We start from the raw sequence: 24,649 nt of genomic DNA on the forward strand, positions 1-24,649 counted from the left end.
ACAAAAAGGTTAGCAAAAGCTATGTCGGAAAAGCGGTGAAGCAATGAGTCGGGGCACTGAGCAGCAGAGGAAGCTCCACTAGGCTCAGAGAGAAGAGCCAGCTGTGGAGACCTCGGAGCCAGAAGAACCAAACTCCTGGCTCAGAGGTCTCTTCTTGTTGATGTTCACGCATTTTGCAGACGCCTTTATTCAAAGCAACTTACAAACCAGCTTAGCTTGGGTGAATGTTCTATCCAGCAGCTGCAGCCGGGCTTTAGGAGAATACCCAAACAATAAAACCGCTTAGCTTAGCCAGTGTCATCCAAAGATAAGAGTACGATTGGCACGGTTTTGTTCACCAAACAAGGATGAAGTATTTTTAAGGCCATGAGGAATTTTCAAACCTCAGACGTTTGACTAAATTTACTCAAGGTTGCTCAGGCGAGCAGGAAACCTAATGGTGACCCCGGTAAGACCGTTTATCAACAGTACTATCACACGGGCTCTGCAGTAGAAAGCAGGGCACAGGGGGTTCTGGAGGGCGGAGGTCAAAATGCAGCTGGTTTGATGTTCTTCACTGCTGTACCACCACCTGTCCTCGTGTCTGCTGGCAGTCAACAGCTCAGCACCGATCTACCGGTTGGTCAGTTTATGTCCACATGGGGCCCGTCTCACACAGCTCAATGTTGCCAAAGCCATAAACCAGCTGATTCTGAGCTCTTAGGTCCGACTAAGATGAGAAGGTGTTTTAAATTTTTTCATTTTATAAACCTAGTGCCAGCAGGAACAGCTTGTGATGGATGAGACAGGATGTTTGATAAACATGCGTTTGGTTTGTTCTTCTTGTGTACTGCAGAGGCTGGAGTCCTCGAAGCGTGTGCACGTGGCAACGCTCGTGTGCGTAAGCAGAGGGACAGTGTCACATCAATCTTTTTGGGTTTAAAACAAAGGGATGGTGAAGCTGATGTACTGATGAGCTCTCTGCTAGTATCTTCATGCTAAATGTGTGTACTGTAATAATGTAAGTGAAGGCACACACAGTACGGTTCAGTCCAAACCACTTCAACACCTAGTTCTACTCAAAAACACTGAGCGGCTGCAGTCAGACGGAGGGAGTTTCTGTTTTGTAAAGTCAACATGTGGCCGCAACAATGTGCTGTGGGGGGGTGCAGGGGTCAGTGATGGAGCGGGTTAAAGGGAGGCCGAGGGGCCAACTAGAAGGACTTAGCTAGGTGTGGAGGGTTGGGGGTGCTATAGGATCCCGTCCATGAAGCTAGTGTCCAGCCGCTGAATCAGCACCCGGATGAAGGACATTTCCTTGCGGGTGTTCTCAAAGATCACTCTGGGGTCGTCGGACTGACAGCGCAGACAGTTGGGAGCCATGACCATGGCCAGGTTGTTCACATCCATCTTGGTGATGGGCACGTTGGCTGGCTGGGCGAATACCTAAACACACAACACAAATCTCTGTCACTGTTGGGTTATGAACAGTTACGTTTTATTTTTAACAGCAGTTGGATTTTAGACAGGAATGTGAGATTTTAGCTTAGCCTAAAAAATCACCTTCATGTTTCATTTGGAGCTGCTAGGTTAGCATTAGCTAGCCTGGCCAGACATGCCAATGCTTCCTTCTGTGTAGAACAGACCAAGGGCGAGTCTGGGAGGCCAGGCTAAGCATTAGCATAGACAGGACCAGGACTTCTACATAGAAATGATTGTTATTCAGGACAGTTTATCGGGTGCTGTTATTTTATCTACTCATTCATGTTTCAGGTTTTAGAAGTTTGTTTTCCTGAAGAACAGAAGTGGAATGCCTTGCAGTGATTGTTGTGGCTTTGGCTGAAAGACGTCTGTGTGGTGCACAACACAGGACTCTGATGATGTTGAGAGCCTGTGAACCATGCTGCCTTTCTCACAACTCCTTTTCTGTTTTAGAAAACGACCTGTATTGTTGTACTGCTGCAGAAGGCATGTGGAACCAAAAAGAGGTCTCCCTGCTGTTGTTCTGGTCGTCAGTTCTGCTGTAGTTGTTTAGCTCTGCGGCTGTGTATGGGACCGGTTCAGACCAGACTTCTCCAGAATGCAGATGGTTGATCTCAAAGGTTTCTGGTGGTGCTCTGATGGATATCCTTTTTACCATCTATACTGCGGACTTCTCCTATAACTCTTCTCAGTGCTTCTTGCAGAAGTTCTCTGATGACTCTGCGATTGTGGGTCTCATCAAGGATGGGGATGACAAGGAGTACAGGAGACTGACTCAGGATTTTGTGGACTGGTGCCAGTTGAACTATCTACAGATTAATGCCAGCAAAACTAAGGAGCTGGTGGTAGACTTTCGTAGGCATAAGCATTCCTCACTTCAACCATTGAGCATACAGGGCATGGACATTGAGACTGTGGACAGTTGCAGGTATCTTGGGGTCCATTTGAACAATAAACTGGACTGGACTCATAATTCGGATGCCCTGTACAGAAAAGGGCCGAGTAGGCTGTACCTACTACGGAGACTGAGGTCATTTGGAGTTGTGGGCCCTCTCCTGAAGACCTTATATGACTCTGTGGTGGCCTCTGCCATCTTTTATGGTGTGGTCTGCTGGGGCAGCAGCATCCCTGCGGGGGATAGGAAGAGGCTGAACAGACTGATCCGCAGGGCCAGTTCTGTTCTAGGGTGCCCCCTGGACCCTGTGGAGGTGGTTAGTGACAGGAGAATGACAGCTAAATTGTCATCCCTGTTGGATAATATCTCCCATCCCATGCAGGTGACTTTGACAGCTATGAGCAGCTCCTTTAGTGGGAGACTGCGGCACCCGAGGTGTGGGACAGAGAGATTCCGGAGGTCTGTCCTCCCCACTGCTGTCAGACTCTACAACAAATCTGTTGGATGAAGTGTACTCTGTATTTCTAAGTTGTATATAGTATGGTTATTTTTTACTCCATTCTTAAGGTATAAATTATCTATTGTATTGAGTTTATTTTATCTCATTACGATCGAACTTATTGTATTTTAGTGTTTTCTCCCTCTGCTGCATAACTTTTACTTTACTTTTACTTTGGCTGTAAACGAAACAAATTTCCCACTTGTGGGACTAATAAAGGTTATCTTATCTTATCTTATATCCTCTGGTTTCAAATGGAAGTAACCACAATGTGAACTTAATCGGGATTTGTGTGGTTGACCGCTGCATCTAACATCCTCAGCAGATTTAAAATCCAGTCTGATTTGAGATCTTTGTCTGAAACGGACCCCACTGGTGTAGTACAAAGGAAAACTGCCTCATTGAGCTCAGTCTTGGTTCAATGTCTGACCCATGACATGCAGAAGAGCTACTATCTGTGTATTCAGTGGAATTTTCATTCCAAAGTGGGATTATGAAAACATGAATTGTGGACTCCCTGATCTCTGGATTGTTTTGTTAGTGTAGTACACCTGCTACCTGTTGGGTCCACACATACATACACACACCTTTCCAATCCATTCAGTAACGCAGCTTCATTCACAGACAGCATAGATACAACGATCCGACGCAGCCGCGGAGCTCCCCCGTCTCTTGCAGCATTGCCCTTTATAAGCAGCCGGCTAGCGGCTAATTGTTAATGGCCACCCATCGTTCACTGGCGGGCTCCCTGCAGCTCTTCCCCTTCAATTCAATTCAAGTTTATTTATATAGCGCCAAATCACGACAAGAGTCGTCCCAAGGCACTTCACATAATAAACATTCCAATTCAGGTCAGTTCATTAAGCCAATCAGAAATAATGTTTCCTATATAAGGAACCCAGCAAATTGCATTACTTTACAGCAATCCTCATACCAAGCAAGCATAAAGCGACAGTGGAGAGGAAAACTCCCTTTTAACAGGAAGAAACCTCCAGAGAATCTTGGCTCAGTATAAGCAGCCATCCTCCACGACTCACTGGGGATCGAGAAGACAGAGCAGACACACATACACACACACACAAACACACACGCGCACACACACACACACACACACACACACGCACACACACCCTTGTGGGCCCCACCATAGTTAAGCTAAGTTTCTGACGTGTGTTACCTGTAAAAAGCGGATGAGGTAGCAGAGCACCAGCTTGTTGATGTGTGGCAAGCCCAAAACCACACCGATAGCTGCCTCTGGGTTGTCGTAGCTATTGATACACTCCTCGTAGAACTCGTGAGGGATCAGCGGCTCTTCAAGCTCCCTGTACCAGAGTTTCAGCAGAGAAGCTGGGGACACAGTGGAGGATATCAACTTACAGACAATTCATTGAGGGGCTGCCAGATCAAACGAGTTTCATTAAACCATGAAAGTAAAAAAAGCCAGAGTCTGACAAATATGGACTCTTGTTTCTGTATTTTTGGTCCACAGTACCAAAGGTTTTCTAATGTGCAAATGATTGAAATGTCTCCAATCAAAACAGAAATAGAATAAAAACAGTTAAAGAAATGTAAAACAGGACAACGTTCTATAAGAAAGAGTTGTTCATCATCTGCTTCATCCTAAAATCCTGAAGTAACATCATGTTGCTTCTGCTACTTTAAACAGCCACGCCCCCTTTACAAGTAGATGTGCTTTCAGTCTAGAGCCCGTTCCACTGCGCCCTACACCCTTCTGTGGAGTGCACTTTGAGGAGGTGCACAGTGTGACTTTGAGTGCGTAGTAGCCAAGTGTGCTGAATTGGGACTGTTGATTGAACGAGATGCATTCCAGGAAGCCAATCACCGTTTGGGCTACTTTAAAAAAAATCTCTATTAACAATTTTCAAACAAACAATTATTTGACAAAACTTTGAATTCATTGCTATAGCATGAAATCTTACTCTAAAATATCCAGAGCATGAATAAACATCACTAATCATCTTAAATGAACGTCTTTCATTTGAAAAGACATGTTTTCAGAAAAGGCATTTGAGCTATTGCTCTGCCTTCTTCTTAAAATTCCCACGCAGCGCTGGTGATAGGGGATACCCTCAGCCAAAGTGTGCGTTGATGCGTACTTGGCCAAAGTGCAGATCAAAGGTGCAAAAGGGGCGCAGTCATCTTCCGCACTTGAGAATCAGGACACCCTACGCACTTGCACCCCTGGCCAGGATTGCACAATTGAAGGGTGCAAGGGTGGAAGTGGGAGTATTGGGATTGGGCCTAGCTAAAGCCTGCTCTACACCGATTACAGTACGGAGGCAGGCCGGTTTCCGTACAGCTAGTGAACGAACTGCCATTCACATCAACAAAAAATGGCCCTTCAGACGGCCTGGTCAGGTGGAGACATGAGCACATTGTGAGGTTAATCTAGTTCTTGTAGTGGAAACATGCCTATTGATGTTTGATCAGTGCTAAAGCCAGGACTTTACTTGTTTTGGATCCAAATAAGGACATAAAGACTCCTGAAGCTGCTGCGTAACACACTTAAGGATGCTAGTTAGCATGCTGTATAATCAGATACATTGGCAGCTAAACACACACACACACACACACACACACACACACACACACACACACACACACACACACACACACACACACACACAGATCAAGGAGCTACATGGAAATCAGGGATCAAACTGCCCTCGCTTCTCCTCCTGAGCCTCAGCTGTCCCATTGACTGTCTAAACACCAGATTTCACCTTCAAAATAAGAGCACCGTAAAAGTAGCAAGCAATATAAAAACAAAAGCGTAGCATTTAGAGTTTTCATTTCATATTGTCTTCAGTGTTCTGGTTGGGGACATAGGAGCAACAGGATGTCTTGGTCTGCCTTAAAGCCACATGTACTGGTGCAGGTGGCTAAATGTGGGTCACACAGGCCTCATAATGGAGCTCAGACTGGCTAGGAGCAGCTCTTTTGCAAATGAAACCGTTTGTGTGCACCTGGAATGTGAGGGTCTTCCAGTCCTGTGGGGATTTTCCATTGATCCACTTGCAGCTTTAGAGCATTGACTTCATCTATGTCTCCTGGCACCCTGGAGGTGAAAGGTCAAAGGATATTTAAAATACAGCCCCTTCTCTCGTCTCCACACGCTGTGAAGCTATCCTTATGAGAACATTGCATAACCATCCTTACACTGCGCTCAGACTAACTACAACCAAATAACTACTCAGTCAGTTCAAACGAAGATCAGGACAACAGAGCTTATGTTCTACCTCATTAGAAATCGTTTTATCATGTGATAACAATTAAAACCTAAACTTTACCAGTAAAAACATTAAATACAAAATTTTCTCTACATTTAGCTCTTGAAATACCTTTTTATTATGATCCATGAAGATGACAGCTGGTGTTCTAAAACATGACTTGTTTGTTAAAAATTTAAGTCACCTGCAGCTTGCTTAGTAAAGTCTTACAAGAATACCGTTGTTTTACCAGCTTTTTCTTGTTTTTCATGCTTCACTAACCTGAAGATGCCTTCTGTTTGGTCCCCATTAAGACCAAGGACCTCTTCAGAGAGACGAGTCTGCACCCAGGGCAGCTGACGATCGGGGTATCTCTCCTTCTGCAGTGCCATCACCTCCTCTAAGGAAGAGCTAAACATGGATGGATGGAATATGGCGTTCCTAGCATGGTTGATTTCCTCCAGACAGGGCTTCTGCAGGCCCTGAACAGACAGAAATGAGAGTGTCTAAGAGTCAGGCAGCCGGGTGATAAAGCAGCAGAACAGATGAAATATAAGAATTTAGCAAACAGGCAAGAGAAAATATCTGTACTGTGTGAAAAGGTATAAAACAGAACACAAAACATCTAAAGTTCTCTAATTTCCCTCTGGGATTAATAAAGTATCTTTGAATTTGAATTTGAAAACCATTTAACCCACTGAGAGATGCTGATGTGAAAGGACGTGTCTAAATGTTGGAGCAGCAGATTTCTAACATGGTCTCAGAGGCTTGTCCAGGACTGGTTTTTATCTTGACAGGTGCTAATTAATTAATTAATTAATTAATTAATTAGCTCTTTCTTTCTTTCTTTCTTTCTTTCTTTCTTTCTTTCTTTCTTTCTTTCTTTCTTTCTTTCTTTCTTTCTTTCTTTCTTTCTTTCTTTCTTTCTTTCTTTCTTTCTTTCTTTCTTTCTTTCTTTCTTTCTTTCTTTCTTTCTTTCTTTCTTTCTTTCTTTCTTTCTTTCTTTCTTTCTTTCTTTCTGCCTCTTCATCTGTGCTACCAAAGTTCTACCCAACGTTCTTCATACTGTGATTTAAAAATGCAGGCTTGACTGACACCTTTGAATCCACAAACCTGTTGGTCCCTGTTGCACATATGAGATATTTGAGAGGCTGGACATGCTTGTTCATCTTCTTATCAAGTTTCAACACAGCATCTCATCTTAGTCTGAGCTGAAAATATCCCTCTACTTTCACAGAAAATCTGGTGATATGAAACGACTCAAAGCTTTTACCTTCTTGGCTCCAGTCAGTGCACCTTTCGTCAGCTTCCTGTAGCAGTACTTGGCATAGCTGCTAATAGCAACTCCTGGGGCAACAGAAAAATTAGACCCACTTAGACATCTTCCTGTTTGCTCCTTTGTTGTTAAAACAAAGCGTCTGTATCATCATGACATTCTCAGCAGAAATAAAGAGATCTCATGGAACACCCTCTATTACACTCTGATGTGGTAAACAGTGTAGCGTCATGAAGGAACTGTTTTCCTTTCTCAGGAAGAACTTATCTCCTTCAGATATGCTCAAGGCCTTTTGATGCCTCTGCATCTAAACTGTTTTAACTAGCTATTTGCCTCCCCCTACAGCTCAAGAGAAGAAAGAAGATCAAAACTCTTTTCTATTAAATAATGGTCAAATACCTGTGTTAGTCCAAATAATCATGTAAAGCTCAATGTTAAATCAATCTGTGAAATGAGAATATTAATTACTTGATATTGTAATCCTATGATAGTATTTTAATAAGTAATATAACTTTTAAACTACACACTAGACTGATCACACGTAATGTTAAGATCACCAGACACATTCCTTTGTCTCTCCAATCAGAGCTTTCCTTTCTGACGCGTGGGATAATCTGTTCGGTGTTTATATTTGTTGTCCAATTCTGATTCGACCATAAATCAAAACATCTGAATTATAAAACTAACTCCCACATCACCCTTAACTCAGTTCAAATGTTCTAGAGTTGCGAGCAGGCCACTCGTAACTTTTTAACCACAAAGAACCTAATGACAAGCTGGAAAATAAACCTGTTGCAAGCTCCACTTGACGCAACGCTCCTTCAGAGTAAAAGCTGAACTCACTGCCCCTTCGGAGTCCCGCTGAGGCTGTCAACCAACTGCCGCTTACCTGGAGGCATTCCAAGACTAGTCTGTTGTACCGTACGCTGTTTCATCGGCTTCGGTACCAAAAGGGGGTTCGAGAACCTGGCATTCTGGATCTGCTTTGAATAAAAGCTGAGCATGAACATGAGAGTTGCTCCCTCACCCTTGGTGTCATTTAATGGATCCATGTGTCTGCAGATGTAGCCCTCCAGGTAGGCATGGAAACGGGGAGTCGGAGGGAAGAAGGCCAGACAGATGGCCATCAGCTCCCAGCCACGCTCCAGGCTGTCATATCGGAAGTTCTCTGTGGTTTGACGACACAGCTGAATGTAGAGCTCATCACGTAGACCCTGGTTACTCCACCCTCGCACCACCACCTGACAGTCAAGTGAATTGGAGAGTGTGGCTTTCATTCTTTTGGTAAGTCACTGGAATTTACTGACTAAAAAACTTAAGATAAAACCTGATATCAGCCTTTTTGCCTATTGTATATTTTTGACACTCAGCCACTGTTTTCAACTGAACTAATAAACAGTGTTAAAAAAACAGTTATACAGATTACCAGCTCTTTTAATAGCATTCACTTGTGTTTATGGATCCTGGTCATGTACAACTCCCATTCTCAGTGGTGGTATGTGTGTGTGTGTGTGTGTGTGTGTGTGTGTGTGTGTGTGTGTGTGTGTGTGTGTGTGTGTGTGTGTGTGTGTGTGTGTGTGTGTGTGTGTGTGTGTGTGTGTGTGTGTGTGTGTGTGTGTATACATATATATACAGTACAGGCCAAAAGTTTGGACACACCTTCTCATTCAATGTGTTTTCTTTATTTTAATGACCACAACCATTTACAAAGGGGCCAACAAGTGGTAAACACCTCTGGGGACTCCTTCAAAACTGGTGGAAAACCATTCCAGGTGACTACCTCTTGAAGCTCATCAAGAGAATGCCAAGAGTGTGTAAAGCAGTAATCAGAGCAATGGGTGGCTATTTAGAAGAAAATAGAATATAAAACATGTTTTCAGTTAGTTCACCTTTTTTGGTTAAGTACATAACTCACATGTGTTCATTCATAATTTTGATACCTTCAGTGAGAATCTACCCATGTAAATGGTCATGAAAATATTGAAGGTGTGTCCAAACCTTTGGCCTGTACTGTATACTGGGTTGTCAAGTTATCCCAAAGACCAAAGCAAGTTAAGTTAAAGGCATTGATAAGATGCGGCAGGGATGCATGTTTAGCTCACAGACCTCCAGAGCTACAGAGAAGGGGTCAGCTTTGGAGCGACGATCTCCCATGTACATCTGGATGAGCTTAAAGATGTCCACAGCTTCCTTTTTCACTGTGCGGTCTGTGGTCACTATCATTGGCTTCTTGATGGGCTCACTGCTCCAGGCTAGCATGTTGGCAATTGAAACCTTACGTCTAAACAGCCCCTGTGGGGAAGGGTGAGGGAAGAATATAGAAACAAAGCTGTTATACTGACATGAGGTAGGACCACAAGGCCAGTAGATCCATCCATCCATCCATCCATCCATCCATACATACATACATACATCCATACATACATACATACACACATTTTCATCCGCTTATCCGGAGTCGAGTTGCGGGGGCAGTAGCCTAAGGCAAGAGGCCCAGACTTCCCTCTCCCCAGCCACTTGGGCCAGCTCCTCCGGGGGAATCCCAAGGCATTCCCTGGCCACGTGAGAAACATTGTCCCTCCACCGTGTCCTGGGTCTACCTTTAGGTCTCCTCCCGGTTGGACATGCCCGGAAAACCTCACCAGGGAGGCATCCAGGAGGCATCCTGACCAGATGCCTGAGCCACCTCAACTGGCTCCTCTCAATGTGGAGGAGCAGCGGGTCTACTCCGCACCCCTCCCGAATGACCGAGCTTCTCATCTTATTGCTAAGGGAGAGCCCAGCCACTCTGCGGAGAAAACTCATTTTGGCCGCTTGTATCCGCGATCTCGTTCTTTCGGTCACTACCCAAAGCTCATGACCATAGGTGAGGGTAGGAACGTAGATCAAGCGGTAAATTGAGAGCTTCGCCTTCTGACTCAGCTCTCTCTTCACCACGACAGACCGGTACAATGCCCGCATCACTGCAGATGCAGCACCAATCCACTTATCGATCTCATTCTCCAGTTTTTCCTCACTCGTGAACAAGATCCCGAGATACTTAAACTCCTCCACTTGGGGCAGGACCTCATCCCTGACCCGGAGAAGGCGTTCTACCCATTTCTGAATCAAGACCATGGTCTCAGATTTAGAGGAGCTGATTCTCATCCCAGCTGCTTCACACTCGGCTGCGAACCGCTCCAGCGAAAGCTGAAGATCACGTTCTGATGAAGCCAACATGACCACATCATCTGCAAAAAGCAGAGACCTGATCCTCAGGCCACCAAAACGGATGCCCTCAACACCTTGGCTGTGCCTAGAAATCCTAGAAATTGTAAGTCGCTTTGGATAAAAGCGTCTGCTAAACAAATAAACATAAACATAAAATAAACATCCTGTCCATAAAAGTTATGAACAGAAACGGTGACAAACGGCAGCCTTGGCGGACTCCAACTCTCACTGGGAACGAGCCCGACTTACTGCCGGCAATGCGGGCCAAGCTCTGACACCGGTCATATAGGGACCTAACAGCCCGTATCAGAGGGCCTGGTACTCCATACTCCTGGAGTAGGCCCCCCGAGGGACGCGGTCAAACGCCTTCTCCAAATCCATAAAACACATGTAGACTGGTTGGGCAAATTCCCATGCACCCTCCAGGATCCCCCTAAGGGTATAGAGTTGGTCCAGTATTCCACGGCCAGGATGAAAACCACATTGCTCCTCCTGAATCTGAGGTTCCACAATCCAACAGACCCTCCTCTCCAGAACCCCTGAATAGACCTTACCAGGAAGGCTCAGGAGTGGGATCCCCCTGTAGTTGGAACACACCCTGTGGTCCCCCTTTTTAAATAAGGGAACCACCACCTCGGTCTGCCAGTCCAGTGGGACTGCCCCCGATGTCCATGTGATATTGCAGAGTCGCGTCAGCCAACACAGCCCCACAACATCCAGAGCCTTAAGGAACTCCGGGCGGATCTCATCCACCCCTGGAGCCTTGCCACAGAGGAGCTTTTTAACCACCTCAGTGACCTCAGCACCAGAGATTTGTGAGGCCAACCCAAAGTCCCCAGACTCTGCTTCCTCACTGGAAGACGTGTCGGTGGGATGGAGGAGGTCTTCGAAGTATTCTGCCCACAGATCCACAACGACCCGAGTAGAGGTCAGCAGCACACCGCCCCCACTATAGATAGTGTTGGTAGCGCATGCTTTCTCCCAGAGGCGCCGGATTGTGGACCAAAATCTCCTCAAAGCCGTACAGAAGTCTTGCTCCATGGTCTCACCGAACTCTTCCCATGCCCGGGTTTTTGCCTTGGTGACCGCCCGAGCCGTGTTTCGCTTGGACTGCTGGTACCCGTCAGCTGTCTCTGTAGTCCCACAGGCCAAAAAGACCTGATAGGACTCTTTCTTCAGCTTGACAGCATCCCTAACCGCCGGTGTCCACCAGCGGGTTCAGGGGTTGCCACCATGACAGGCACCGACGATCCTGCGACCACAGCTCCGGTCAGCCGCCTCAACAATGGAGGCATGGAACAGGGTCCATTCAGAATCAAAGTCCCCCGCCTCCCCCGGAACATTTTGGAAGTTCTGTCGGAGGTGGGAATTGAAGCTCCTTCTGACAGGAGACCCTGCCAGACTCTCCCAGCAGACCCTTGCGATACATTTGGGCCTGCATGGTCTGACCGGTATCCTCCCCCACCATCTGAGCCAATTCACCACCAGGTAGTGGTCAGTTGACAGCTCCGCCCCTCTCTTCACCCGATTGTCCAAAACATGTGGCCGCAGGTCAGATGAAACAACAAAGTCGATCATCAAGCTGCGGCCTAAGGTATCCTGGTGCTAAGAGCACATATGGACACCTTTATGTCTGAACATGGTGTTCATTATGGACAATCGATGACTGGCACAGAAGTCCAGTAACAAAACACCACTCGAATTCAGATCAAAGGGGCCTTTCCTCCCAACCACACCTCTCCAGGTCTCACTGTCATTGCCCACGTGAGCGTCAAGTCCCCCAGCAGAACGAGGGAGTCACCGGAAGGAGCACTTTCTAGCACCCCCTCCAAGGTCTCCAAAAAGGGTGGGTAGTCTGTACTGTAGTTTGGTGCATAAGCACAGATCACAGCCAGAACCCGTCCTCTCACACGTAGGTGGAGGGAAGCTACCCTCTCATTCACTGGGGTAAACCCCAACGTACAGGCACCAAGATAGGGGGCAACTAGTATGCCCACCCCTGCTTGGCGCCTCTCAGTGGGAGCAAATCCAGAGTGGTAGAAAGTCCAACCCCTCTCAAGGAAACTGGTTCCAGAGCCAGAGCCAGAGCCATGCCTTGAGGTGAGTCCGACTATATCTAGTCGGAACCTCTCAACCTCACACACCAACTCAGGCTCTTTCCCCACCAGAGAGGTGACATTCCATGTGCCAAGAGCCAGCTTCTGTAGCCGAGGATCAGTCCGCCAAGGTCCCCGCCCTCGACTACCACCCGTCACACACTGCACTCGACCCCTTTGGCCCCTCCCACGAGTGGTGAGCCCATGGGAAGGGGGACCCACGTTTCCTCTTCGGGCTGTGACCGGCCGGGCTCCATGGGTGAAAGCAAGGCCACCAGGCGCTCGCCAATGTACCCCACCTCCAGGCCTGGCTCCAGAGGGGGGCCCCGGTGACCCACGTCCGGGCGAGGGAACATGGTTTCCATTTATAGGCCAGTAGCTGTTACATAATTTCTGTTACTAGCTGCTAAGTAAAGGAAATAAAAGAGTGCTTTTGTAAAGTTTTGTGTGATGTTCTCTGCTGAAAGCTGCAATGTAAAAAATTATCTGAGGTAAAATTTCTAATGAGAAGACTGGCCAGGTGGGATCGGGTGGAGCTCATCACATCTCCAATGTATGTAAAATGTTTGTAAGTAAGTAAGTAAGTAAGTAAGTAAGTAAGTAAGTAAGTAAGTAAGTAAGAAAGAAAGAAAGAAAGAAAGAAAGAAAGAAAGAAAGAAAGAATAGATACCTGAAACACAACTATCAACCAAACAATGTGTCTTAGGGAAGCACATTACAAAAATGTAGTCTAAATATGCAGATGGGACTGCAGCTAGCAGCCCTTTAAGGGCTTGTGCAGCCAACAGAAAGGAGGGAAACATTCTGTTTATTTTATTCAACTTTTATTAAGTGGTTTGTATTTGTATAGCCCCTTGTTGGGGGTTCTACAACCCCCCAAGCTGCTTCACAACACAATCAGTGATTCACCCATTCACACAATGGCGATGATGAGCGCCCCACAGTTGCCCTGGGGCGCACTGACAGAGGCAAGGCCTGCTAAACACAGGCGCCGCTGGTCCCTCCGACCACCACCAGCAGGCAAGGTGGGTTAAGTGTTTTGCCCAAGGACACAACAGCAGCATTCTCTGTTCGGAGCAGGGATCAAACCTGCAACTTCCCGATTGCTGAACAACCCGCTCCACGTTTGGAGCTACTGTTGTTCCTAAACAGGGATGTGGTTCCAACTAGGTTCCATCTTCCAAAAGGGCAACAGAATTGTCACAGTGAGTTCCTTCTCAAATATGGAGCAAGTACAAATAAAATGTTTGGGTAGTAAAAAGGGAACACACAGGTTGACTGGGACAAGGCCCAAACATGAACAACGGGCCTGGAACATAGGAAATACACAACAAAAGAAGGGAGAAATGGGCAAAATCTGGAAGGTGTTTATGAGTCAACTGTAACAAAAAGGCTAAAGGCAAATGAGCTCACCCTCCAGAACAGCTAAATATAAATCACATTTCCAGCTAAAGGGAAGAAAGGCAGGTAGCAGTGGGCTGATGGGGAAGCAGTCTGACTGTGGAGGATAACATGGAGGTGAGATTCTGGGATGAATCACCACATCAAACAGCTGAGCCAAGAGGTTGGGACAGATAAAACTGATAAGAGATTAGCTGGTTAAGAAAATGCTCATTTTGTGCTGATATTTCTAAGACATTTTACTGCATTTAGCATCTTACAATAAGACAATCATTGGATTGTGAACTGTCACACATTTGTTAACATCAAAGGTCATCAGAAAGCTCAAACCTAAATGTGGGATCATCTGACCTAACGTTTCACTGTTGGAAAAAATAACAAAACAAAAAAAAAGAGACAGAAATCATCGACAGCCAAAAGAAAACAGTGTTTGGTCTTACCTGTGTGTGTTTGTTGAAGTGTTTTGATGCCCAGTTCTCAATGTCAGTCTCTGAAGATGGCTTTCTCAAGCTGAATTCTGGGAAAATTCCACAACTGGCACTTGGCATCATATTCCTAGCATTTCGTCTGGCTTCAAACTGGGCACAGGCTCCAAGGTCCTCTGACTGACAGGAGGAAAGAGGAAACTCTGTAATTGACTTTTGTAAACATGCTTCAGATGGATTATGATTTAGACTAAACAGAGGAGACATGGACATGCTGATTTTTGTGGTAAAGCATATCGCATAATTTCCTAATTGCCCAGCTTTTACTTGGTTGCGTTCTCTTAGTTCCCCTGAGATCAGTGAAGATTATGAAAGGTTTGCTCCCTATTGCAAGCCAAAGTGTGGAAGGTATTTCAATTCAAAATCTACAGTGGGACAAATACTTGGCAACCACTAATTGTGCAAGTTGCCCCACTTAAAAAAATGAAAGGTCTTTAATTTTCATCATAGGTACGCTTCTACACTTTTGTGTGAGAAGGAACATAATAAACATCCAGGAAATCTCACTGTCTGATTTCTAAAGAATTTATTTGTAAAATGGTGCAGAAAATCCCTTCAAACAAGCAAGAACTCTGGCCCTCACAGACCTGTAACTTCTCTTATACTCTCCACTCGTTACCTGTATTAATTAATTGTTGGTGCAATAATTAGAAAATGGTATAAATCGCTGACAGCCTCTCTCGACCTGGGGCTCTGTGCAAGATCTCCCCTCGTGGGATTGAAATGATCTTAAGAACAGTGACAAAATAGCTAAAAGTAAAAGCTAATTATCTATTACTTTTATTTTGTTTAAATATTTACCTTAAACTGATGTATTGGAAGTTATATGCTCATATGATGTAAATGCTTTATTGTAAAGATTTTGAGTTTTAATAAAAATAATTAGAAACAAAATATAATATATATATATATATATATATATATTACTATTATAAATGTAGAACCTCAACAACACACTTATTAAAAAGCCAAGAGACACTAAAAGGTTTCTAAAATAGAGTAGAATTAAAATTTACTGAATATAATTTCTAAAAATAAATGTAAAATTGGTGTTGATTAAAAAGATGAAACACAGGACCGGGTGATAATATTATGACTACAGCTTTAAAACCAGTCAGATCACCAAGAGCTGATCTCACTGCTACAAAATTATTGTAACTGTAGTTTAAACATTTAATAAACTTTCTGCCTCACACAAAGACGATGGTCAAACAAAGTGAAGTTTGACTCACAACGTAAGTTGTATTACTTAATTATGTTATTTTTATTATTAGTTATTATGTTATTAATATAGCACTAGAAATAATTTGGGGGATTTTTTTTATCATATAGTCTTCAGTCTGATTTTCTGTAAAATATGTTGTTAGGTTGGTAGCAGATCACTCAAATTTAATGTAACGTTCAGAGTGTGATCATGTCTACTTGGAACTGTCTAATTACAACCAAACATATGAATGATAACTGGTAAAGGACAGATTTAGACCTTTTAATTTAACCCTGAGTTAGAGAACCTTAAAAACAAACACCAAGAACAACGCTCAATGCTCCAAGTTCCCTGCAGCAGCTCAGTCAAAAAAATTAAACCAACTGACACCGAAAGACCCATAAAAAAATAGAGACATTTTCTATGGCAGGAAAAAGATCACAGCCAAGATAGCAGTATTTATCACACTGGGTAACTTTCTGTGGTTGCACACTGTTCCGTGTACTTCCTGGATGAGTGACTTTTTATGGATAAATTAACCAAAGTCAAATAAAGAAGGAAATAAATTATAATTGCAGTTTTTCTCAACTGCTAAAGCACAATTCCTGAAACCTTGCTCCCTTTTCTCAAAACATTAAACACAAAACCTCAGCTTCAAGCACAATTTACAAAACCTCTCATTCCTCTTGCAAAATCAAACTTTCGCCTCGAAACAGTTTTAGCTGTGCTCAAAATCAAACACTACTCTCAAATCATAAACAAATTACTCAAAATTACATACACCATCAAGCAGTCAGTAAACAATACACCAAAAAATAGAAAGCACAATGTTCAGGGCCATACAATTTGTTTATTGCACCATACATATGCAGCCTGCAGTCCAATGCGCTACAGTGTTAAATGACAGTGAAAAAAAAAATGAAATGAAAAACATCAAAGGACTAAACATGTTATCAATGGGCCTCTTCTTGTCTGTGGGCTGAGTGAGGCCACAGCACTTCATCGACATCACATGCAATATTTTCCCTCCTGAGGCTCAAATTGGGTTGCACTCTAATGGGCCATTCCCATCTGTACCGGGTCGGCCCGGGCCGGGTAGCCCCAGTCGGCCCCAGCCTGGCCCGGTTGATTCCACACATCCTTGCCTGAAGCCCATGTGGGCTGATTCTACCCACCAATCAGAGGCTTGCTCTAATGGAAGGTGTGAATTTGCTGTCAGCAGTGGGTGTGTTGGCCCTGGTCGACCTGAAGCAGACCCCCTCGAGAAGAGGGCTGAGAATGAGCCTTGGTTGGCCCGGAAAAATACCAGGCCACCCAGATATGTAAACAACCTACGCTACCCGGCCCGGGCCGACCCGGTACAGATGGGAATGGCCCATAAGTCCTGCTTCCCTCATTGTCAGCCCATGAACCACAACATGGTCTATGATTGTTGCTCAGCTTTTATTTCATATTTCCACCCTTTGTCTTGCTCTTCCTCTTCATCCTCCTCTTTCTCTTTCTTGCCCTCCTGAACTTGCTTATATTGGTTGTCACATCATTTGAAACAAGTGAAATCTATTTTGACTGATTGTGTTCAACCAATGACATTTGTGCTCTTGTTATGGGTAAATGTGTGCCACTTGTGTTTACCGTTATGGATGACATGTACATTAGAGTGCAGAATGTGTTTCAGGAATGAGAATGCGTTTAGTTTTGCTAAACCGTGTGAAATTGTTTAAGGTTTTGACAACAGGCTCAACAGTTAGCTTAATGAGTTCAAGCAACTGAGAACTTTCTTCAGTCAATGGATTTTAGTGTTTTAGCAATTGAGAAAAACTGTTAAAAAAAAGAAAGAAAAAAAAACAACAACCTTACAGGGCAACTTGGATGTGTTCTCCATTTTTCTTCTTTTTTTTAATGTGCTGAACTATAGGAATGGGATTCGGTATCATCGGTTATTCAAAATCAAATAACTTGGGACTCGGATCAGGGGCAAAAGATGTGGTCAGAACATCCATAGCACTAGTCTGCTTTAAACACGAAAACAATGAAATGAATGGAATAACATTACCTTCTATTAATAACATGAAATAAAAAATTGTGCATAATATGTTGTTACTTAAGTCTGAATTCTCAGAAACTTGTTGGATCGTGAATCTTCTCTATGAGCCTTTTTTAGGTATTGAGCACCCACCCCTTCAAAGGTCTCGGTGTTGTGTTAAACCCCAAAGACGAGATTAAAATTACATGCACCAAGACTGTATTAATAACTTGCTCCCATAAAGGTGTTTCGCAGAAATATAACTATTTCACTAGTCCTGCAGCACTGTAGTATTGCTTTCTAAGTTTGAAGTTAAAAACTTCAACAACTAGACGCCACAGAATAAATGTATCCGTTTTGTTATTTTAGTAATTATGCAGTTTTAATCTGTCTTGTGGTCTCTTTGCTCTTTTGTTGTTTTTATGTTAAGTTCAGCGCCTTGGGCTTCTATGAAGGCAGTGGAAGGCGCTATACAAATAAAATTTGATTTGATTTGAAAAAGCTTTGACCATTTTTACCTGCTGGAAAGAAATGTCAAACTAACCACAGAAATGTAGCTTAACTGACAATTGTGAATGTAATTTTTTTCATTATCAAGCTGATTGTTGGACCAGTACCTGTGAAGGGTGGAGGTAAGGTTCAGGAGAGGCCAGGTTGGTCTGAACAGAGAGGCTTTTCTCCAAAAGGGCCTGAGGGAAGCCCAAGCGATCAAAAGTGCTGTGTTTCCAGTGGTGACCCTCACTCTGCGCCAGTGCCTCATCCTCGCTGAATGCCCTCACTACTGGTCCTGGAAACGGCAGAGGTACTGCCCCATCGCTCTCATAGCCATCTTTGGAGCCTTCACTTTGGGCCACTCTCCCTCCATGCCCAGAATCCCAACTGCTTCTCTGTTTCATCACCTGCTGTGCCTCCCATGCCAGCCTTGCCTGGGCCATCATTGCTTCTGATGCTGTGCCCGATAACTCCGCCTCTCCGCAGTGTCCCAACTCCGGAGGGAGGGATGGTTTGCGGCTTTTGCGTTTGCGGTTACTACTTGGGGAGAAAGTCCCAGGCCTGGCTGTGGAGGAGAGTGAGTGAGTCTGGCTAGATGTCCAGGATATGGAGTCTTCATAGAGCAACCTCTGGTCTCCTTCTCTAACCTCCCCACGATAGTCTAAAAGCTGGCGAGGGTCTCGGATTAGTGACTGGCTGTGTTGGAGAGTAAAAGATCCCCCATATGGACCACTATAGCCCCCGGTGGTGCCATACCGCAACAGACGGTCCGCGGTCTTGAAGCGAGGGCTGGAACATGATTGCTCTACATACACTAGCTGCTTGACATACTCTTTTCCCACAGGGCTGTACTCCAGACTCTGGGTTTTTTCTGGGCACTTCTGTCGGGTGAGAACCAATTGGCCATAGGGTGACTGACTCTGCTTTGGAGAGAGGTAGAGGGGAGCTGGAGACTTGCGTGCAGGTGATTTTGTAGAGCCATAGGGAGAACACAAGTCAGACAGATGCATGTCTGCAGGAGGCTCTTCGTAAATGGGAGGGGGCTGACACTCTGATGGTGGCTCCTCATACAGTGGGGGCTCAAAGGCGTAGCGAGGTGACGGAGGCTGTGAGTCGGCTGAGGGGCGACGATGAGAGCAAATGCTGCCCAGCTCCGCCCGCTTCAGAAATGGAGACTGACGGCGGTCTCCATACAACACAGGGGAGCCGTCAGGGTCTGACGCTGAGACTCCTCCAGACACATGGTGGTTTCGGGAGAGAGCACTTGGTGTCGTGGGTTCACAGGGCGAGAGGCTATTTCCTTGATGAGCCAAAAAGCTGGGTTCTCTGTCCGTCACTTTGATCAGCATCCGCTCCTTTGTCCCAGTATTCCACCTAAAGGGAGATGTCCTGAGAAGGGAAAAGAAAAAAAAACACCATTCAAATACAGATTTTATATTCTTAACAGGGCACGGTGAACTAAAACCAGAGCCAGTTCCAAACATCACAAAGCTTTTCATCAAATTAACATCAAAGTGATCGGAAAAAAACAAACAATAAAACTAGCTCAGTCAAATCAGTTGCTAGGATCTGACTTTCATTTGGGTGTTTTTAAAAACTATTTGTAAGATTGCAGAAACTTGTAACTTTGCCTATAGGTAAATATCAAGGTAAAGAAACGGTAAACAACAAAAAAGCACTCCAGAAGTTTTCAGGTTCTGATCTTTGAACCCTCAGAGAACACAGGGCCTCACCCTGTAGCCAAGCCTGAAGAAGAGGCTTGCTGGGAAGCACCTAATAGGCGTGTGAAGTCCAGCTAGGAACATCCTAAGCATGTTACAGGAAACCACTGTCCTGTTATGATGGCATTCTGCTCCAGATTTGTTAAAATTAACTTTAGGTACATGGCACATTACTTAACAAAGGGAGAATGAGTCAGAAATTGGCTGGGACACAAGCCTAACCACAGGCTTTCACATCTGGGTAATCTGTGCAATTTTAAGTTGACGTATATTTTTTTGGACCTGCTTTCCAGCTGTCAGTTTTGTGCGAAGCCGATCCAACACACTCACAATGGACTGATACGTTGGCTGAAGTTCATGCCTGACTTCTAGAGGGAGCCTCTGATTGGTGGAGATAATCAGCCAGCAGCGGCTTTCCACATGCCTGATTCATTTTCAGTCTAGATGCAGTGGAGTAAACATCTTCTGCGACGGCTGCTCAGAACTACCGGTCCAGCCGCGGCAGCATGAGGACAGACTGCTGTGAGGAGCACACAGCAGTCTCTGTGAGACAGGAAGCAGTGTGCTTCTCATCAGTCTCCAAAGGCAACACTGCTCACATGGGCCATTCCCATCTGTACCGGGTCGGCCCGGGCCGGGTAGCCCCATTCGGCCCCAGCCTGGCCTGGTTGATTCCACACATCCTTGCCTTAAGCCCATGTGGGCTGATTCTACCCACCAATCAGAGGCTTGCTCTAATGGAAGGTGTGAATTTGCTGTCAGCAGTGGGTGTGTTGGCCCTGGTCGGCCTGAAGCAGAACCCCTCGAGAAGAGGGCTGAGAATGAGCCTTGGTTGACCCGGAAAAATACCAGGCCATCCAGATATGTAAACAACCTACGCTACCCGGCCCAGGCCGACCCGGTACAGATGGGAATGGCCCATTTGTTTACTAACTTAAGGAGGACAAAACAAACTTCTCCGCGTGTCTTCTGCTCCGCCCAACCCTAGTGCTCACTCCTCAAAAAAAAAAAAAAAAAATAAAACTCCTGGGGGTCATTGGACCCCATTAGGAACATAGGAGGTTAAATTCAAAAAGCTTAAGTAATGACAGCTGGCATCATCAAAGGATGAGGTGAGGTCCATTGATGGTTTATGAAATTAAAAAGGGGCAAGTCTCTGATGAAGACCTCACCTTTGTTACAAGCAGACTTCCAGCAGACCCAGATTCATGACAGTTGAGAGAACAGAAGTGGGACACAAAAATACATCAGCTCTTAGTAGTATATAAATAAACAAAACAAAATTATTAACAACTACTGCTAATATATTTTTTATGTTGTACACTGCAGGGATACAAGCTCCTCGTACAGAGCATAAAAAGGTTTGAGGAACAAAGCATCTGCCTTTGGTTGCCAGAAAAACAAGACTATGGCAACAACAGACCTTTACTTCATCAGCTCCCAATCAACAGGCTGTTCCATTCAGACCGTCCAACAGCCGTATTGGGGAGGAGGGTCGGCGAACAAGAGGTAAACAGGGTGAGAAAAAGGGACGTGTGAAATTGATTGGTGCCTTGGACACCCTCCGCTTCTAAATAGTTTTACAGACTGATCTCCCAGGCTGGAGCTCAATAGCAGCTCTGTGAGTGTTGGTATGTGTGTGTGTGTGTGTGTGTGTGTGGGTGTCAATACGTTTGGGAGAGAGGTAAAAATAAGGGCAGGATTAAGTTTACTGGGTTTTGCTATCAAGTATCACAAAACACTTTGTCTATCCATGTCTCGCATGCTTCTCCACTCCTCTTTATTTTCTTCTCCAACTTTATTTGCAGCCTTTTGAAATTGGCTGATAAACCATCTTCATTCGGTTATTACTGGAGGGAAATTATTTGTCACAATAACGCTACATTTAAGTTTTACTAAAGAGTTTTTGTGTCTGGTTGTAGCTGTGGCAGTCTGTGTTGCAGCAGACCTGGAGAAGCCTGACTGCAGAAAATCAGTTGTTGAATTACTGTCTACTGAAGAGGACGCTCAGGGTTGTCAATCTTGTTCTTCATTTTTTGAAACATCCTCCTTTGTCCAGGAGGATGAACAAGTGGCCCCAGATCAATCCCCAGAACAGAACCATCCTTGTTTATCAGCTTGTTAAACTTTTTACGATCACAGGCTCTGATGCTTCTGCCCCAACAGATGAGATTTCCCTCTTCACAACATAGAAGACATGTTTCACTCTTGCTGCCAACAATGAAAGATCTCAACTTTGTTCTGTTTGTTCTGTCCCCTCTTGTCTCCAGCTTCACTGTTGTGTGTGACTCCAGTCTGCTGTCCAGGTGAACATAGATGCATTTATTTTCCTCCACCACCTCTACTTCTCTCATTATGGAAAAGTGTGTGATATAATCCCGCTACTCCTAAAGTTCACAATGATCTCATTTTTTCACATTTAAGATTACATGTATCTTCCAACATGGTACCATAGTGTTCCACCAGTTCTCTGTAGACAGACTCTTGTTCATCTCTGAGACACTCAACAACAGCAAAGATTTGCATATTTCTGTAGATCAGGGGTGTCAAACTCATTTTAGCTCAGGGGCCACATGGAGGGAAATCTAGTCCCAAGTGGGCCGGACCGGTAAATTAAAAAAAAAAAACTTCAGATTGTTTTCTTTGTTTTATACAATCAATATAAAACAAGGCTGGAGCCTGAGGACAGTGTATCCAAAATAGTACAAGTACAACACCTGAAGTGTACTTGAAAATTTTAAAATAAATAAATAAATCAACAAACAAAAAAAAAACATTCCTTAGTGATTCAAAGCTTACAGATCACATGGCTGGATCAGTTTCATGCAGCACTTAAAGTATATTTGACTCATTTTACTTTACATCTTTTAGCTTTCATCAGAACATCAGTATCAGAAGTCACATCCTGAGTGGCGGCCAACTTCAGGATGTGATTCAAGTTCTTGTGTGGGCCTTGAGCGCAGCTTTGTTTTATTTATACTCATTACAGAGGAAACTTGCTCACAAAGATAAGTTTATTTTAACTCTACATTGTAAAGTATGAAAATAAAGTTCACACAACCATCTCGGGGGCCGGATTTAATCCGCTTGCGGGCAGGCTCCGGCCCGCGGGCCGCATGTTTGACACCCCTGCTGTAGATGGAAGGACTCTGGCTTGTACTGAAGGTGAGAGCAGTCCCCTGGGAACCTGACAACCTGAACTCCCAGCTGACTGTCTAGATGTCCATTTTATGTCTTCTCATGTTTCTTACAATAATAACTGTTTAACTTCCAAACCAAGAAAAAAAGCTATGAAAATTTCCCCCTTTTTATTTTTAAAATTTGAGGCAATAAGGGATTTAGTACAATGTGAATTAATAATAGCAATAAATTAATAATTGTCATGATATTTAAATAACGATAATACAATGTAATAATGTCAAGTCATTCCTTTAAATGACTCCAAATTTTTTGCTTTAGTTGTTTTAATGCTTCAATGAAATGTAGGGATTTATGTTCTACTAGCCTTCAGCACCATCCACAGCCTTCAGAATCATCCACAGCCTTCAGCACCATCCACAGACTTCAGCACCATCCACAGCCTTCAGCATCATCCACAGACTTCAGCACCATCCACAGCCTTCAGCACCATCCACAGTCTTCAGCACCATCCACCGCCTTCAGCATCATCCACAGCCTTCAGCAGAATCCAGAGCCTTCAGCACCATCCACAGCCTTCAGCACCATCCACAGCCTTCAGCACCATCCACAGCCTTCAGCACCATCCACAACCTTCATCACCATCCACAGCCTTCATCACCATCCACAGCCTTCATCACCATCCACAGCCTTCAGCATCATCTACAGCTTTCAGCATCACCCACAGCCCTCAGCACCATCCACAGCCTTCATCACCATCCACAGCCTTCAGCATCATCTACAGCCTTTAGCATCATCCACAGCCTTCAGCATCATCTACAGCCTTCAGCACCATCCACAGCCATCAGCACCATCCACAGCATTCAGCACTATCCACAGACTTCAGCATCATCTACAGCCTTCAACATCATCCACAGCCTTCATCACCATCCAGAGCCTTCATCACCATCTACAGCCTTCAGCATCATCCACAGCCTTCAGCACCATCTACAGCCTTCAGCACCATCTACAGCCTTCATCACCATCCACAGCCTTCATCATCATCCACAGCCTTCAGCACCGTCCACAGCCTTCAGCACCGTCCACAGCCTTCAGCACCGTCCACAGCCTCCAGCACCGTCCACAGCCTTCAGCACCATCCACAGCCTTCAGCACCATCCACAGCCTTCAGCACCATCCAGAGCCTTCAGCACCATCCAGAGCCTTCAGCACCATCCAGAGCCTTCAGCACCATCCAGAGCCTTCATCACCATCCACATCCTTCAGCATCATCTAAATCCTTCAGCATCATCCACAGCCTTCAGCACCATCCACAGCATTCAGCATCATCCACAGCATTCAGCACCATCCACAGCCTTCTGCACTATCCACAGCCTTCAGCATCATCCACAGCCTTCAGCATCATCCACAGCCTTCAGCACCATCTACATCCTTCAGCACCATCTACATCCTTCAGCACCATCTACAGCATTCAGCACCATCCACAGCCTTCAGCACCATCCACAACCTTGCGTACAA

At 44.8% G+C, this 24,649-nt stretch overlaps 1 protein-coding gene across 1 annotated transcript in view; it reads right to left on the reverse strand.

Annotated features, from left to right (window-relative positions):
- Positions 1 to 1,084: 1,084 nt before the first annotated feature.
- The window catches only part of arhgap39 (Rho GTPase activating protein 39), a 32,821-nt gene continuing 9,256 nt past the window's right edge, over positions 1,085 to 24,649 (reverse strand). Inside the window, exons 3-11 of the mRNA XM_015962252.3 lie at positions 18,398 to 19,661; positions 14,509 to 14,673; positions 9,468 to 9,653; positions 8,389 to 8,602; positions 7,359 to 7,432; positions 6,368 to 6,567; positions 5,843 to 5,934; positions 4,033 to 4,202; positions 1,085 to 1,425 (exon numbers count right to left, since the gene is read on the reverse strand). Of these exons, the coding sequence (XP_015817738.1) occupies positions 1,231 to 1,425; positions 4,033 to 4,202; positions 5,843 to 5,934; positions 6,368 to 6,567; positions 7,359 to 7,432; positions 8,389 to 8,602; positions 9,468 to 9,653; positions 14,509 to 14,673; positions 18,398 to 19,661 (2,560 nt within the window). The 3' untranslated portion in view covers positions 1,085 to 1,230. The remainder of the gene's footprint in view (positions 1,426 to 4,032; positions 4,203 to 5,842; positions 5,935 to 6,367; positions 6,568 to 7,358; positions 7,433 to 8,388; positions 8,603 to 9,467; positions 9,654 to 14,508; positions 14,674 to 18,397; positions 19,662 to 24,649) is intronic.

The sequence above is a fragment of the Nothobranchius furzeri genome, chromosome 16 (assembly GCF_043380555.1).
Source record: "Nothobranchius furzeri strain GRZ-AD chromosome 16, NfurGRZ-RIMD1, whole genome shotgun sequence".
Lineage (NCBI taxonomy): Eukaryota > Metazoa > Chordata > Actinopteri > Cyprinodontiformes > Nothobranchiidae > Nothobranchius > Nothobranchius furzeri.